At 41.3% G+C, this 17,131-nt stretch overlaps 1 protein-coding gene across 6 annotated transcripts in view; it reads right to left on the reverse strand.

Moving 5' to 3' along the window:
- Positions 1-17,131, reverse strand: part of tnrc6c2 (trinucleotide repeat containing adaptor 6C2) — a 163,504-nt gene that overhangs the window by 14,816 nt on the left and 131,557 nt on the right. For 4 of the 6 annotated variants that reach the window (XM_074665539.1, XM_074665538.1, XM_074665537.1 and 1 more), the window contains one exon: positions 5,621-6,040. The exons of the other annotated variants lie outside the window; for them this stretch is intronic. In XM_074665539.1, the coding sequence (XP_074521640.1) occupies positions 5,621-6,040 (420 nt within the window). The remainder of the gene's footprint in view (positions 1-5,620; positions 6,041-17,131) is intronic. 6 annotated transcript variants of the gene reach the window in all.

The raw sequence follows: 17,131 nt of genomic DNA on the forward strand, positions 1-17,131 counted from the left end.
AGCTGAAGTAAATGTGGCTCTTTCCTTATACTGAAAGTTTCATTTGTAAAATATTTGCTTTGTTGGTTAAGAGAGCCACTTACCCTCCATCATCCTGCTTTCAGTTTCCATCACATACTTGCATTGATTTCTACATCAAGTTATCAATCACGAGATAAAAATCCAGTGGTCAAAACAATCCAATGAAGAAGAGAAAAAGTCAATTTGTCTCAAGTGTGTCGATAAAAACGCACAGACAGGCACCGATACCAAACGTTATGTGGTTAAGAGATACTGCCCAATACACCACAGAGTGGCTGTAGATGCAATTTAGGCCTGAACACACTTATCTCAACTTTCCAGGCACCCTTATCGCACAGGCTCGTCAGAGTGATCAACCTCTCCTTCTCGCACTCACATACAAACACATAAACACCGGTCTGAAATCAGTTGAGTTTAAAAGAAAAGGCAAAAAAACTTCACAGCTAAAAGATCAATCACAACCGGGTTAAGTTTCTAAATTTCACTTATGTTTGCCCCAACTAATAGCGCATCTACTCGTTGACGGATTCAGTAACTCAGTTACAATTTGGCATTAGCAGAGATAATTTGGCCAATTTTTCATGGGCCCAAGTCAAATACTCAGCTATGCATGTTCTCTACAAGTGTGATTCCGTTCAAAAAGTTAACAAACAGGATTTTTCTTTACGTTTTAGCCAAGTTTATTTCAATCTAAAGGAATACAGTAAATGTTAAGTTAAATACAAGACCATCACATTATCAAACTATTCATTAATGGCTTCCTTTTTAGTGTTTTGACATTGTTGCTGTTGTATTCTATCTCTTCTCTCTGCTTCCACACCAAAACACTTTCTGCACATATAATTTTTGTGTTTATATTTCGGTATCACTGTTGAAAACACTTACAAAGGTGTGTGATCTACTTCAAATGTGTGTTAATTGTCTGGGTTCAGTCGCTCCATAAAACCGAGACAATGTATTGGAAACAATAAACTCCCAGATGAAGTAAACAAAAAGTGACTGCTGTGAGGAAGGGGCGAGTTTGGGAAGGGGGAATACCTGACTTGAGGTGTATCTATGCAGGGTTAACATACATTTGTATTGTATGGCAAGCTAGCCAAGTAATTGCAAAGTCAAAACCACTAAATTCACTGCAGCTAAAGAGAAACTAAGTCATATTTGGCCCTTCTGTCGATGCAATATGTCCCTTAATTTTTCTGTGTGCATTTGGGAAACAAGTGTGAGTATCTGCTGCAACAAGATATAATATTAAGAGTTCAAACTAATGATATTATCCAATTGGATTACAGAGCTAATGCTGCTGTATCCACATCTATGTACGGTGTGTGTGTGACTGCATGCGTAGGCTCATCACCTCCACATGTCCCCATTGTTCCCCTTTCAACTCCTCAACCACACATTCCAACAGAAAGGTCTTGCTGCTTTTTGGCAAAGCAGAGATTTGGCAGGGGGGGAGCTGAAGGCAAGCTGAATATGCAAAACAATGAAAAGGGGACAATTATTTCCATCCACCATTCGCAATCATGTGTCAGTAATGTGGGGCTGCTTTCATTCTGGTAGCAATTAGGAGGGCAGTCGCTGATTACGCTGCGTGAATGAAAAGGGTCAGAAAAAAAAAAATATGGGGCCTGATTTTGGCTTCTCATGCTGCCTTTTGGTTGCATGAATGTGCAAGTCCAGGAGGAGACACAGTGCCAATTCTCTCAAGAGAAGCTGGAGTACAGCTAGAGAAAACAGAAAACCCTCTATTGATGTGCATGCCAGAAACGTCTGAGCTACAAAAAATAACATGAAACAACAGCACCAACACTCTAAGCGTGTGATGCCAGCTTGCTCGAGTTGCAGCAGAAATAAGCAATGGATGAGCTTTTGATAATAAGACGAGCTGCCGTTGTAGGAATGGGCAGGTAGCCAAGAATTAAATGCCACCCCTCCCCTCTGAATGAAATGAAAGACAGGGTGATCGAAAGAGGGAGGGAGGGGGAGTCGAGGAAAAGACTTGGAGGAGGGGTTGCCACTTGCCGTGTTGAGGGAAGAGAAAGAGAGATGTTGACAGAGGGAGCATCGCCACACCAAGAGGGATGGCATAGAAATAACTGGACCCTTGGCTTGACAGTGAGCTGAAGACTGTGCTCACCAGAACCAGAGCAAGAGGGAGTGTTTAGTAGTCTTTTGTCCCCAAATAGACCCTCTCCATCCGTCTTTGAGGGGTGCTTTACGCCCACTCAGATCAAACACAGCACATACTTGTTTTTTATGGAAGCGGAGAGGAAAAGAAAGAGTACAGGGATGGTCACAGGAGGGTTTAAAAAGCTCATCATTCATGTCTGTTTACCTCTGCTGAGAGGAGAGAAAAAATAGAAGAGCGAGGCCATGGTGACTTCTCTGGTTTCCCTGACAGAGACTGGATTAATGAAGCCACTAGGGGGTTCTCTCACTTCTGTGTATATGCGTGAGTCACGGCCTGAACACATGGGGCAATCTACACCTCTGTGGCTTCATTAAAACCGAGAAGTGCTGAGATTATATGGCTTAAATAGCACAAATCATATGACCTAAGTGGTTTTTCTTTTGTTACTTCTATAGATTTTCACTCAAGACTTCTTTAGCAGACTATCGTTGAATATTCTCACTCTGTTTCCAAACTAAGGATTTAACACAAGTAGGATCTCGTCATCAGGCCGGCTGCTTTACCTGCATATCAAACGTGCCTTAATGAAAGGGTCGAGTGTTCGGACAGCACCCAGCAGAGTGCCTTCTGGCTACACACTCTGTCTGGGTGTCTGGCAAACAGCTGTTGGGCTGCAGTTCCCACAGTCTTAAGAGACCCTCACTTCAGCACCTGCTACTGGGGTGCTTGTCTGGACGGCTGCTGGCTGCTCTGGACCACTTAATGGTTCCCAGTCAGCTGGAGAGACGTGAACGGAGGGTGGGAGGGAGGGGGACAGGGGGGTCTCTGTCTGGTTTTGGGGACAATGTAGGGAGGTCTTGTAAGCAGAGGCGACATAGGAGTGGTGTGAATGCACTTGAGCTAAGAGGGGGTTGCCTTTCAGACTTTAGGCTTATATGTGTGTGTGTGTGTTTTGTTTGAGTGTTAAACCTAATAGAAATTTAAAACGGCTTCAAAACGAAATTGAATTTTCTGAGCCAAACGTGTGCAAAGCAAAGCAAAAAAGGATGTCATTTGCATATAACCTCCTGAGGACATCTACCCAGCACTACTGCCTTATAAACTAAACTGTGTGTGCCCATGTGTTTGTGTGTGTATGCATATATATGGGGGTGCTTCCCCTTTAAACTCAGAGCCAGCTGGCCTCCAAGGCAGACACAGATCTGAGAGGACACAACTAGGTCAGACTCATGTGTTTTCACTGCTGCACAGCACATCTATGTGCATGTGTTTGCATGTGCACTAAAGTGTTTCAGTATCTAACCCAAGGAACAATCACATCATCTCATCCCTCTGGGCCACCGTAACCTTACCATTGAGGTCAGGAATGTGTCCTTAAAACAGAGTTCATCTCTTACTTGCAGGAAGGAAAAAGAAAGCACTTGGACTAAGAAGAAGCAGACATGAAATACTTCTCTACTTAGTCATGATTAATATAGTTCTTTCCTCCTCTATAAACATAAATTCATGTACACGACTGAGTTCACTCAAAAACTTTCTCAAGCCACAAATGTGTCAAATAAATAAGTCATGCATTACTGAAATCCTTAAAAAACACTTTTAAAGGTAGCCCACTTTCAAAGCAGTGAGATTTTAACAATAAATCTCAGGCTGTATCAGACTAAGTCCACCTTAAATGTCCACACTCCAAATCATGTATTCCAGAGTCATTGCAACAACACGGCTACTAGCTCGAGGCAACTGGCGGAGCGGTGAGAAAGAAAAGAAGGTTCGTGAAGGGGAAGTCCTCTGAAAAAGAACGAGAGGAGAAAAGGGATAGAAAGCCAGCCAACAGCTAACTTTGCCACAGGCTGTGTTGTACCAAGAGGCCCCTGGAAAAACCAGGGTGGGTAAAAGGCCAAAGATGAAAACCGAAGCAGTGCGAGGACAATAATAAGGACATTATAGGTTAATACACTCAACCTGAGGAGCTTATCAGGTCTCAAGCCAAAAGAAGAAATGTATTCTTTTAAACCTTAAGGCTTAGAGGTAGTGCTACTCTTGGGTGAGTTAAGCCTGCAGCTGAATTTAGATACCATCCCACAGCTGAGAAAACAGCTGATCATGACGGAAATGAAATAGAAAAAAGGGAAGTGATAAAAAAAATTCATGACTTAATTAATTGGTTTGATGAATTAAGTGGTTGAGACGCAAGACACAAACCACAAAAGATACGACTTCAACGACTGGCTACAATGGCTTTGCACTTGTTTGATGTTGTGATTGGCAGATTTGGCTCGAGTACAGACAGACTAGGACCAGCTCCCGAGGTCTTTAAACTTGCCATCGAGCTAGCCACACACCACAGCTGCTGCTGCAAATTTGTTTACGGAGCGCCTGGTGCTCTCCCAGCAAATGTTGAGTCAGTAATGAAAGGCAGCGACAGAGCAATGATGAAACATGAGAGAAGCCGAGGGAGGGAAATGGAAGACAAACCCAACAAAAGATGAAAATAAATGCTCATGCTAGGTCTGTCTGATGAAAATCTAGAGATGAAAACATTGTGTGGTGTGCTTAAGAGATAACATCCAATCTGAGGTGGTTGTAATAGCTCTACATGCATAAAAACATTAAAAACCAATAGTGAAGTGAATAGAATAAATATAAATGAAGCAGGCGAAATGCAGCTGCATCAATCAGCAGATTTCCTGCGTGCTAATGCACATAGTAGCTGCTGTGCAACAATCACCCTGAGGCATATTCAGTATTAGTGATCTTGAGGGCCACCAGTGAGTTCATTAAAAAGCTACCTCTGGCTACAATGGTCTGTGAGTGAGTGTGTGTGTGTGAGCAGAGAGCATACAGACTCTTCTACAAGAACATAATGTTCATCTAACTTCAGCTAAAAGAGGAAAATCTAAAGGTTAGAAGGATTTTTTTGATAATATATGCCAGTGTTGTGAGCACCTGACATGACATAAATGTACTTTGAAGAAGCTTTTAGGTATCAGGATCTCTTTATAAAGCCTTAGTAAGAAGAAAAATCTGGGGCAGGAAGCAGCTTAAATGCTAATTTGCCTATCCATAAAGTTTTGAAGCTGTATGTCATCATTATTTTTTCACTGACAGGTACAGGAGGTGTGCTGTGGAACTAAGATTTTAATCACTGTAATTTAGTCACCCACAAAGCTGCGGATCTGTCAGTGCCTCTTTGAACACTGCTGTATCAGTGCCAAGCCATCCGAATATAAACTAAAATGACACTAAAGTTTTGAGAAGCTGAGGTAAAGTTTTAAGCACAAAATCACAAAGTTTTTGGAAATCAGTCAACTAGAAAAGAAGCATAGCTTGCGATGCTAGTCAAGCAAACCGCACAACATGCAGCCAAAGTAAAGTCAGCATGCTAAATGATAAAAAAAAGTCTAAGAATTAAATTATTTGCACGCAGCCACCAAAAAGAAGGACTCTTGTTTAACTGTGGGCACAAACCTTGGTGGCGTTTGCCTGCAGTGGACGCAGCAGAAATTGGGGTAGTGCTGCTGGTAGTTGTAGAAGAAGAAGAGGAAGATGATGAGGGCGAAGAGGAGAAGGAAGAGGTGGAGGAGGAGAGGGTGAGAGCGCAGAGGGCTCCTGCAGGCAGTGGCTGGCCTCTCTTCAGTAGCTGCTTGTGCTCCTGCTGGCGGAAGCGCGGGGGCACCTCTCTGGGCGGGTAGCGAGCACTGGCAGAGGACAACTGGCACTGCTGCTGCTGTGGGGGAGTCTGAGTCGCGAGTTGGCTACTGGAGGAGGCACGCTTGCCATTGCCAGAAGAAGAGGAGGAGGAGGAGGAGGAGAGGGGCAGCGTAGGGCTGGCGGGGTGAAGGTGGTGGGGTGGGCCGAGACAGGGCTTAGTGGGAGCAGGCTCTGGCACTGGATGGACACACAGGCACACCCACACAGAAAGACACATGCAGGGAGCAAGGTATTAATGACCGGGTTAGCTCACTATTAGTCCTGCATATTACAGAGTGGGTTTAGAGAGGTATAGCTTCACCAAGTTCTCCTTTCCAACTGTGTTTTTAATATAAAAAATGATGTAACGGCACATTAAATAACCATCCATGCAGTTTGAGATCCAAGCCAGACTAGTTCATGAAATATAAAGAGGATAAATTGGGCGTAATTCTTTCAAGAATGTGCAGCAAACCTGTCGTAAACACAATCATGCAGCCTGTGTACTTCACTGTATGAATAGTACCCAGCAGGTGTTAATAATTGCATGTATTGTCTGTCTGCACAGGATGTTGCGATGCGCTATCCCTTTAACTAACTGCCTCATGCAACCTTTTGTTGAACATATGTTACTGGCCCAGATGCACTCGACGAAAAGGTCACATTTTTTTCTGCTGACTGAACACGGACACACACAAACACATGGAGACAACTCCTTTCCTTTTCATTACACACCGCTCCCACACACACACACACACATGCTCACCAACACCTTTCCCTGCTGTTTTGGCCTCAGCCTGACCCTTCGCCTATGGTTGCAGTGACCAGCCAGCCGTCTAATTGAGTGTTAGCCTGAAAAGTGTTATTTTTAGCAGGACCTGTGCGGCTAACAACCCAACAGATTTGCTGAAGTTTCCTCGCTAGGGTGCTGAAAGACAAAAAAAAAGTCTAAAACACTAAATAATAGTCTGTGAAGGTGGAGAGTTGATGTACTTATGGCTGTAAATTCACCAGTAAATGAATACTCGATCTGCTGCACAGAAATAGTTGCTCTCATATTAGTTGGTTGCCAATAGCTAATGGCCTAAGAGCTGCTGTAGAGAAGAGTTTTAAACGAGGTTGATGTTGTTTTCCTTTTCGGTCCCTAGATGGAAGCTGCCATTCTACATAACAGCTGAGACAGAAAGAGGGAGAGGGGAGGGAGACAGAAGGATGGGTTGTACGTCTATCTAAAACCAACCATTAACAAATAGATGGCAGAGAAGAAACTGGATCTTAAAGCTTCAATCTGACCGGTGTGAGAACTTTTCCTGTACTGCAGTGCTGGCAATCACACTCGCACACTGCACTGGAGGTTAAAGCAAATTCAGAGCACAGAGGTATTCACTGTGCCTGCCAAGAGCTGGTCTGAAAGCACGGCTAAAAACAGAGGCTCTCTTAGTGAGCACAACACTAATCCACATGACTGCCTACCTGCTGATACACACACACGCACACAGAGCATGAAGGAGAAGATGAATTAATGCAAACAACTCAGTAGGTTTCATTTTAGTCAGTTTGCCCATCACACAAAATACGCACATTTTTATGAAATACAATTGTTACAACACAGCAGAAAGACGTTTGTGGGAGTATGAATTCCCTTTCGCCAATTATATTTTAGCTGAAAACATATGCAGAGAGTGAGACCGGCGGAGGGAGACTCAGAGGAACTGCCCCCCTCCAGCAGTATCTGGCTGGCTGTTGGCTTTGAACTGCAGCCAGTGACGCACATTTTTGATTAAATTCAGCTCGGCCTGCCTGACGCCGTCCTGACCAATCAGACAGCAGGATGGAGAAAACATGCTGCCCTGCCCCCTTTCCTCTCCATACTCCCCATCATCACAACCCCACTACCCTCTCTGTCTCTTCCCTTTTTCTTGCGCTCACTTTTCTGAATCTTATCTTGTGTTCTGCTCTTCCCTTCTTTTCATTCTCTGGTTGGAGCCCTTCATCTCCCCACTCTGAATCCTTGCCATCAAGCAACCTTTCTACCCATGTGTTTTGAAGCAGCCACATTTAGCCTGCACATTTGTTTTGGTACCGTTCTCTTAAACCTAGCAGGAGGAAACCCCAATAATAGACCGGTATAAAACACCGTAGCATAATAACTAAAGTTATTTACAGGACGAGGACGTTATGTTTTTGGGAGAGTTTGTTTATCTGTGAACAACATAACTCAAAAAGTAACAAACAGGTCTTAATCAAATTTCCAGGAAATGTTCAAAATGGGATAAGAAAGAAGTGTTTAAATTTTGGAGGTGATGGATGCTAAGACCCAGAATATGCAATATGTACTGGGTCATCATAATTTTCAAAACTGTCAGGTAAAAAATTATCGTAAAAACCTGCAACTAACACCAAAATGTAGCAGACAGTCTGCTGAAAGGGAGAATAACATTAAAGTAAGACTAAAGCTAACGTGAAACATTTGTGCGCAGAATCCATTTAGATTATTCTAACAGGGAATTTTCTTTTTTTGGGGCTTCAGTGACAGCTTCTGAATGTGTGTAGTGGAAATTTGAAGAAACAGTTGCCAGTATTAGTTCATCTTTTACCGCAGAAACACTGATAAGAAGGAAATATTTATCAGGTGACCTGCTTCTTCTTTTGGCTCAAGCCTTCTGCCTCTTTCCATCTCCTCCCTTCTCTGTTTCTAACAAACATCACAGTTGCACCAAACTTTCCAACAAAGGTATTCATTTTTTATGAGTTACTGATCTAGTCTGACAATCTCTACAATTCTCTCTCGCTCACACAAAGCTGCTGAAGGAACTTCCTGAGTCCCCTGAAAAATGAGATCAAAAGACACATAAGGATGTTACTCAGTCGGCTCGCTGTTTATTTCTACTGTCAGACTGGCACAGGGAGAAGATGAGCCCAGAAGACAGACACATGAGTCCCTTGGCTCGAGCGTGCCTCACACACACCCTGCCTTGTACAGACTGTTTTGTGTTGCTGTAGTAACAAGGGTGTATACAAGCTGCAACTCCCTGAACGTGTCTTATTTTTTCCACACTAACAATGACAAATCTTTCTGAAATAACACTGGAAAATCTAAAACCAAACTGAACGACACCTGTTCAAAGACTTCAGTTTACGATCGCACAGGAGTTACAGTGAGAAGTCATTTATGTGAAGGTGCTTTTATAATGCCCTCCAGCTGGAAAATGTGTAACCATCAACAATGTCATCTGAACTAAAAGAGTGTTACAGTGAGAATTTATGCTCTCGTGAGATAGAACATACACCAGACAGCAGGAATACAAAGAAGGGAGAAGAATATCATGTGTGCAAGACACAGCTCCTCTCTGATAGGAACAAAGTGGAATGCTTTTCCTGAGACGTATCCTTTATTTGGGGGAGGGGCGAGCTTTCTTTAATCCACAATGAATGAGTAAGAGATTTAGGAGAGGTGGGGGGAGCTTTATGGAGACGACTGAGAGGGGGAAAAAAACGGGGAAAACCCAATGATGCAAGTGTGTCTGTAAAAGATTAAATAAGGAAAGTGAAAAGCATGCTGGTAACCCTGAAAGGCAATAACTCCACTGATAAAATTAGTGAGGTTTCAAGCTTGCTGAACCAAACTGGATGGCTTTCTGTTAAACATCCTCCTTTCTCACTGGTCTCCTGGCTCAGTAAGCTGCTTGATTTTGATTGGATGAAACTCTTCAACCGACCTTTGACGACAAGTTTTTCACTGGCATTAGCATGCTAGAGGCAGATGTCAAATCAATCTCTATACAAGAGTTCACAGAGTTTAGCTTTTGCTTGTTGGCACCATAGACTGAAAGATGAGGTAAACCATTAGCCTTCGTTAGCATCCTGTTGGTTAACACTGTAGCTAGCTCTTGGTAGCTCTTGTCTTTGATGCATGAATTGCTTTGATGTGCTTTGCTTGTGTCTGTCCCAGTTTTGTGTGATATGTTGTATGTCTTCTTCTTTTGTTCTAGGCCTTTTATAACATACAACATTTATAACATAACATACATGTTATGTATTTTCTATTGTATTTAATTGTATTTCAAAACGTAATGATTTCATTTTAGGCTGCCTATTTGACAACTGGCTAGAGACTACAACCGGAAATTAGCCGTAAAGGCTAAAGCCGCCTCTTTTACCGTCCACATAACAATAAATAAATAAACTAAACTAGGTTAGCATGCTAATTTTCATACAGTATCCTATCCAGCGGTCCTAGCAACGGTAGGTGACTTTAAGTTGTGCAATACAACAAAGAAACACAAGTCATGAGTACTGATGATGATAACAGCATTGTTAGAGGTTTTCACATGTGATTTTGACCACAGCAGGCAGATAAGAGTTAATCGCCATGGGACACTGACTGCCGTCAAAACATATAAACTACATTCATAAATCATTTATTTTTAATCAATATTTTTTTTTTTATCAACGTTTTAGCCAGTGTATTTTGCCTCTTGAATTAGTTTACTTTAGGATTTGTGAAACAGGAGAAATATGAGCAGTGGACAAAATAACCAACCACTCAACATTGTAGAAATGGTGATATTCATCAGAAACTAAACCATAACACAAAGAGAGAAAAAAGTAAATTGATAGATTTCAAAATAATCAATTTACCTTCTATACTTGGTAAAGGCCACAACAGAAATACTAGTAGTCGCGTGATGTGTTGCTGACCCTAATGTCTGTGGTTCATGCTAAATGGGATAGCTAATTCATTGAGCATTTGTATCAAGTGCACTATAAATTCCATTAAACCCTCCAGCTGAGGCGCGCTCTGTAACCTTGCACCAAACTTTTAATTACAGCCCTCTACACACTAAATGGTTAATTACACACACAATGAGAGAGAGTGGGTGAATGAGCGACTGCTTAAGGACAGGCAGCAGAGTGAGCAGAGATAAAGGGGGGTAGAGGTACAGTAAAGGGCGATGCACAAAGGAATCAGATTTAGAGAAGGTAATTCATAAAAAAGGCAGGGGTAGGGTATCTGTTGTCGTAAAATACTGTGATTAGTTTCCTTGAGCTTAATGCAAGGCTGTGCAGGTTACCACATCTCTTCTGTGTATGTCTGCAGACACACTTTATTATAAGGGGCTCTGCTAGACACGATGCTGCACCTCCTAATCCAATAAGAACCAAGATCAAGTAAGGAAAATAAAGCTTACTTTTAAGTGGGTTTACAACTCTGTGAATCAATTTTACTTCTTGTGTTTTTATAGAGGCATCAATTTTACTTCACCAAAACAATCTAAAATAGGTTCGCTGGTGAGTGCATGGAGTGAAAATAAAGAGTCATGACTGAGTTTGTGACCTCTTCAGTATCACATCTCTCACTTCCTTCTCTAATTTCACTGCCCAGGCAGACTTTTGCTTCTTACTCATTGAAAGAGCTCTCAGACTGCTTCCCTTTTGGTGGGAGAAGTTAGTCACTCCACTGTTTAACACTTCTGATCTGCACGCCACAAAACTCACACCAAGACTATATCCTCTTTTAACCGTTAAAATTACAGCAAATACTCACAGGGAGGTATTTAAATAAATTTACTACAAAATTAAGGAAAACTGAGTTTGGAATATTATTCTTTGTTGTTATATTTTCTTCTAAATGGTGCCACATTTGTAAGGATCATGCATTTGCATTTCCTGATGTTGTATCAGAGACCTGGCTCCTAGAGGATCCCTACGCCACAGAAGGCAGATGTATGTGCATATGTTTAAGCACAAAAGAGAAGGTCAAGTGGGTGTGCCTCTGAAAGGTCCCATCTGCCAGTATGTGTGGAGAAACAGCCTCACACATTCACAAAATAAAGCCAGAAGTTCTCACCCCTCACCCTTCCTATGTGGACTGTTGCTATAGAGACCGACAGTTGCCTCATGCACTACCTTTTGCCTATTGTGACCCCAGTGCCTCCTGTAACCTCTCCCTGCCTCCTCCATGGTCTCCCTCTTTAATTAGTGCCCCCACCCACTCTCAATGCCAGGGCTCCTTTCTCCCACTCTAAAGTCTCAGCTGTCTGTCCTGGCTGTCAGGATTATGACAGAGTTCGGAGAAACCCCCTTTGGCGTTTCAGCCCTTGAAGCAGATAATTCATAGGATCACTGAAACTACAACTGAGGTCGGTGCCTGAGGGCAGCAAACACCTCAGACATCTTTCATGTCTGACGGATGCACAGCTTGACTGAAGGTATCTTAGGAGAGGTTGTCTCATCCTGCTCAGAGCTGCAAGGGACACGGTCAAAGTCAGTTTCTCTTACAGAGGTCCTGATAATGTGAGGAATGTGACAATGCGAGACAATCAAAAATCAATATATCGGGATTTTTTGTTTGACAATTGTGATTCTTTGTGGAATTTTTTTTTTTTTTTTCAAATTCAAAGTCTTTATTTCGGTCTTTGTTTATAAACTGGATTGGAAAAATATTAGAGACCAACCGATAATCGGTCAGGCCGATTAATCGATTATGCCTGTCACTGATTAATCGACATCGGCCAAAATGTAGCCGATTATAAAAAATTTTGCTCCTCAGAGATTCTGTCATTCCTGTTCCTGTGTGTCTGTGTGTTGGGCTGTACACTGCCTGAGTGCCAGCCCCCTTCGTCCACCATTATGTAATGTAGTTCCTTTTTTGAGAGATAAACAGAGATAAATGCTACTGTTATTTCACGCGTCCACCATTATCTAATATAAGACTATAATACAGCGTTTGAACGTCATGTAAGTTGCTCATTGTGTGTTTACAGTTTGACATTTCTTTCTACTTACTGTGTTTAAAGTTTGACTTATTTATTTATTATTTTGTTTACAGCTTGTTCTTATTTATCATTGGTTTACACTACAGTTCTTATGTTGACAGTTTTATAATTAAAGTTACTTGTTTTAATTCTTTAATAGTGTAATAGTGTCTGTCGTTGTCTTGAATCATATGGGTATTATAATCATTTGTGTTCATATACAGTATATATAACCTGTGTATATCAATGAATTTATTATATATATATCAGCCGATATATTGGATATCAGTTGATATATCGGATAGTGACCGATATATCAGATATTCGCTGATATATTTCATATCTGCTTTTTTTGTGCCCCCAGTATCGGTATCAGTATGGGCCCCAAAAATCCCATATCGGTCAGGCTCTAAAAAATATTACTTTATTACCAGCAGAGGATGAAATGTTTCTCTCTGACTCATGTGATGTGCATTTTATGGGAAAACATGGCTCCTGATATAGTCTGTTGACATTATCATCATCATTTTACTTCTTCACATCGTCTGGTGGTAAAGAAGCAAACTAAAAAATGGAAAAAAATCGCAATTTTAATCAAATCAGCACCCTAAATATTGTAATAGCATCAAACATGAGGATAGCATATCCTCCCAGCTCTACTAACTGCATGATTTGATAACAGCCTGTGGGGAGAGCTCCTCATGCAGGCATAAAGAGAGCCTCTGAACCTTACAGGCATATATATGTGAACACCATGTCCTCAAAGCACAGGCTAAGCTGTCATTCATATCAGTTCAGCTACATCCTATTAATCTGCCCGATATGTGACATGAAGCAGCTCACTGTCAGAGGGGGAGGAGATGATGGGGGAGGGGCCAGAGGCACTGAACAGGCTCTCTTGTCAGCAGCTTGTGAGTGATAATGCAACAAGAATATACAGAGAAGGAAGCATTGTTTGAGTTTGTGCGCCCTGTGTACCATTTCTCGCTGCCCCTGTCCCTCCCTGCATCCCTTCCTCTCCCTCCGATACTTGATATGCATGTGGGGTGAGCACACGGAGGGGTAGAGGGAAAAACAATTATGCTTGGCAGTCATAAATCCACAGTACGTAATTCACAAGCTATTCACTGTTAATTCACTGAGTGTTTATAAATGTGGCTCACAGAAGAGAAAAGCAGCCTGAATGCTAAAGTAAATTAGCCTCTAATTAGATTGCGATTCATGAAATTCCCTTTCAAAAGTGTTGACGCAATTAATAGCATGTGAAATTGCAAATTAATCCAATACGGAATTATACGACACACTCGTGTTTATGTTCGACGCTTGCCACTTTGAAAAATATAATGCTGTTATAAACGGGGCGACTCCATGTAAATATGTTTTCTCAGATGTGGTCAGCGGTAATGAGTGTATCGAGGGGTGAGAAGAAGCGTGGGTAGGGACAGTGAGGGACGGGGAAGTGACAGGCAAACATTCATTCTCAAACCTTTCAGCACTGAAAAGTGCAAAAGCAGCAAAACTGAAGATAGACTTTTGATTACAGAGGTGTCAGAACAGGGCGGCAGAAATGTGGTGTGACTCATGGCTCTCTGTGTCTGTGTCACCACTTGTTTCATAAATTGCATTTCTTTAACTTCCTGCTTGGGCCTTTTTTCCCATAACTCGTGTTTGTGTGTCTGATTGTATTTTCAGGTTAAGATGAGTATGTTTTTGCCGTTTATTGTTTCACAATTCCAAATTGAGGGCATATTTTCACAGAGAATAGATTGAATATCACCATAAAGGACTATTTGTGAGAATTGTGTATCTTTTACTGCAACTGTTATAATCTTGAAAAACCCATTTGCAGATAATCAGATATGTTCAATATTCGAGCATGTGTGTGTGTCTTGGTATGTGCATGCTTTTGTCGAAGCACTTAGATGTGTGAGCTTGCCTTGCTGACTGATTGTGATTGCAGAGGTGGCAGAGATTGTGATGAAGCTGCATGTGTGCTCGGGTGAATAATCAGCATCCCTCTGAGGTAATGGGGACCAGGAGGCAGAGATGGAGTGAGGAAGGGAGGGCCCTGCATCAGAGGTCCAGCCTGTATGTTTGTCGGAGGGGGAGGGGGGGTGAGGGGCAGAGGGACAATGCCTCCTGCGTTTGGTGAAGCTCCATGCCTAATGGGGGGCAGAGAAGTTAATTCTACTGCACCGCAGCTTTATCTCATTTTCATACATATGAACGCACCAGGCCGAGATCGATTACCGCAAACAAATTGAAATGCCTGGGACCTGGGAGGCCTGCAGAGAGGCAGAACGGGAAAAGACGACGAGGATGGGGGGAGGTGGTGTGCATGTGTATGTGTCTATGAATTTCTGATAGTGTATGAGGAAGGCAGAATTCACTGATATGGATGGAAAGACACAAATCACTACTGCATACTGATTTTCTTCCCTCGCGCATATACTCAGACCTCTATTATTTAGTGTCACGCATTAAAACCCAGCTCATTCCAGCCTGTGCCACCTTCCTTTTAAACGATATTGCAGATAGGAGGTTATGAGCAAACTCACAGAGGTCCGGATGGCTCACTGAACGATTAGACTTCAAACAGACCGCTTTGCCCATACTTTCTTTCTGCATGACAACCCACTACTTACACAATCAGAGGCTTATTCTATGTGCCTTTTCTTTCTCTATCTCTCATTAAACAAACCATAAAATAAATGTCCATGTCATTAGTCCTCTTTTGTATTAGCACCTTCACTGACTTCCAACGATCATTTTTGGCACTTGCTTCATTTTTTCTTTCCCCCATTCCTGTCCTCATTTTTGCTGTAATCTGACTCGTGTACGCCCTGTTCCATTTCCTCCTTCTACCCCTCCCTTTCCTTCTTAGTTGGGCCCCAGTCCACAGGCCTCTTTAAGACAAAGAGTCTTCCACTTCATGTCTGACTCCCCGTGTTTACTTGATTTTTCTTCTGCTAATCACACAGACATCATGCGGACATCAAATTTACTTACAAGCACAAAAAAGGAAAATTTGTGTTTTGGTAAATTATTTCTTTGTTTCAACAACACTTCTTGGCAATGACATTATTTCCTTTTTAGTTGACACCTCATTGTAAGGAACATACTTAGAGTGAGTACTAGAGGCAAGAGCCTCACAATACCATACACATCACGATGCGATAACACAAAATCCTGATATTGTGTTATTTAGTGATATTCCACACAGTTAACTGATAAAAAACAACTTTTCTCCTTTATTGTGCTTGATTATTATTAAAGAAAGTCAGATGCAGTGTTTCATACACACTTAACTTAAAAACATAAAATATGTCAAGTTCGTCACTTAAACTACTGTGACATTAAACTAATTTTACAACTTGAAATGTTGTAAAATTATTGGCTGAAAGATGTGTTCAGTTGGTCAAACTGAAAAATATCACTTTGTGTAACCAATGTTACCCGTAAAAAGATGTAATACTTGACAAAATATGACTATAATTACTATTTTATCAGTTTACTACACTGTAAAAATTAAAAATTAAATTATTTTAAACTAACTGATCCAAGAATAGAGAGAAAACATGATGCTCAAAACCCACATCATCAAGTTTAGGAATAAAATATTTTGAATAGAGTTTGAGATTGAGATTTATAATACAGTTCATGGGCAACATACAGTGGAGTAGCTCTTAAGCGCCATCTACTGCAATGGAGGTGCAGAAGACCTATTGTGCTTCCAACTCATAAAAATATTAATTTTTATTTCAACAAAAATACCCGTATTAAGAGTTGAAATATCGATATTCTATCACAGGTCAAAGTGTTGAGATACATTGCCATATTGATATTTTTTCCCACTTCTAGAACATAAATTAGTGGGTTGATCAGCTGAGCTGAGAATGTGGATTGTTCCCATAAAAAATTGCCAAATCTTCTCTGACAATGCCTACTTACAGTGCCTACTTATTTTGCAATGGCCTCCTATTTGGTGGATTGGGTATTTAAAGTCTAAAGAAACAAGACATGATTAATAATTAATTCATTTGATTAGCAGAAGCCTCAGTAGTTTGTAGAATTTGTTTTCTTACTTTTTTTCAACTTTTTGTGCTACGTTCATTGATGTTTCCATAGCCAAGTCACCTGACCTGTATTGAAATACCACAACAACCTTCTTTTAGACTTCTTAACCTTGAAAGTCGTCATTTCAAATCGTAATTCAGAGACAGTACAGGTTTCAAAAACATGTACAGGCAGTGCAGTAATAGTTCTGTAGTAATGGGTTTGTGTTTTAGTTACAACAGAATATTTGGTGTTACTATGTCAGACTATGTAGGAAAGGAATACAGTGTTCAGAAGTATGTTCAAATCTGTGTATCAGTATCTTGACATACAAATCAGAACATAAATATACAAATATGTTTAGTCTGTGAGCCTTTGTTTTTATTGGTGGTCTTTTAAAGATAGGATGGCTTCAGTGTGGAAAAGAATTTCTTGATGGTAAAAGCTTGACAAATGGAGGATCATAACTAAGAGC

Source organism: Halichoeres trimaculatus, unplaced genomic scaffold, assembly GCF_033239565.1.
Source record: "Halichoeres trimaculatus isolate MK-OKI-2021-1 unplaced genomic scaffold, fHalTri1.1 fHalTri1_scaffold_2, whole genome shotgun sequence".
In the NCBI taxonomy this organism is placed as follows: domain Eukaryota; kingdom Metazoa; phylum Chordata; class Actinopteri; order Labriformes; family Labridae; genus Halichoeres; species Halichoeres trimaculatus.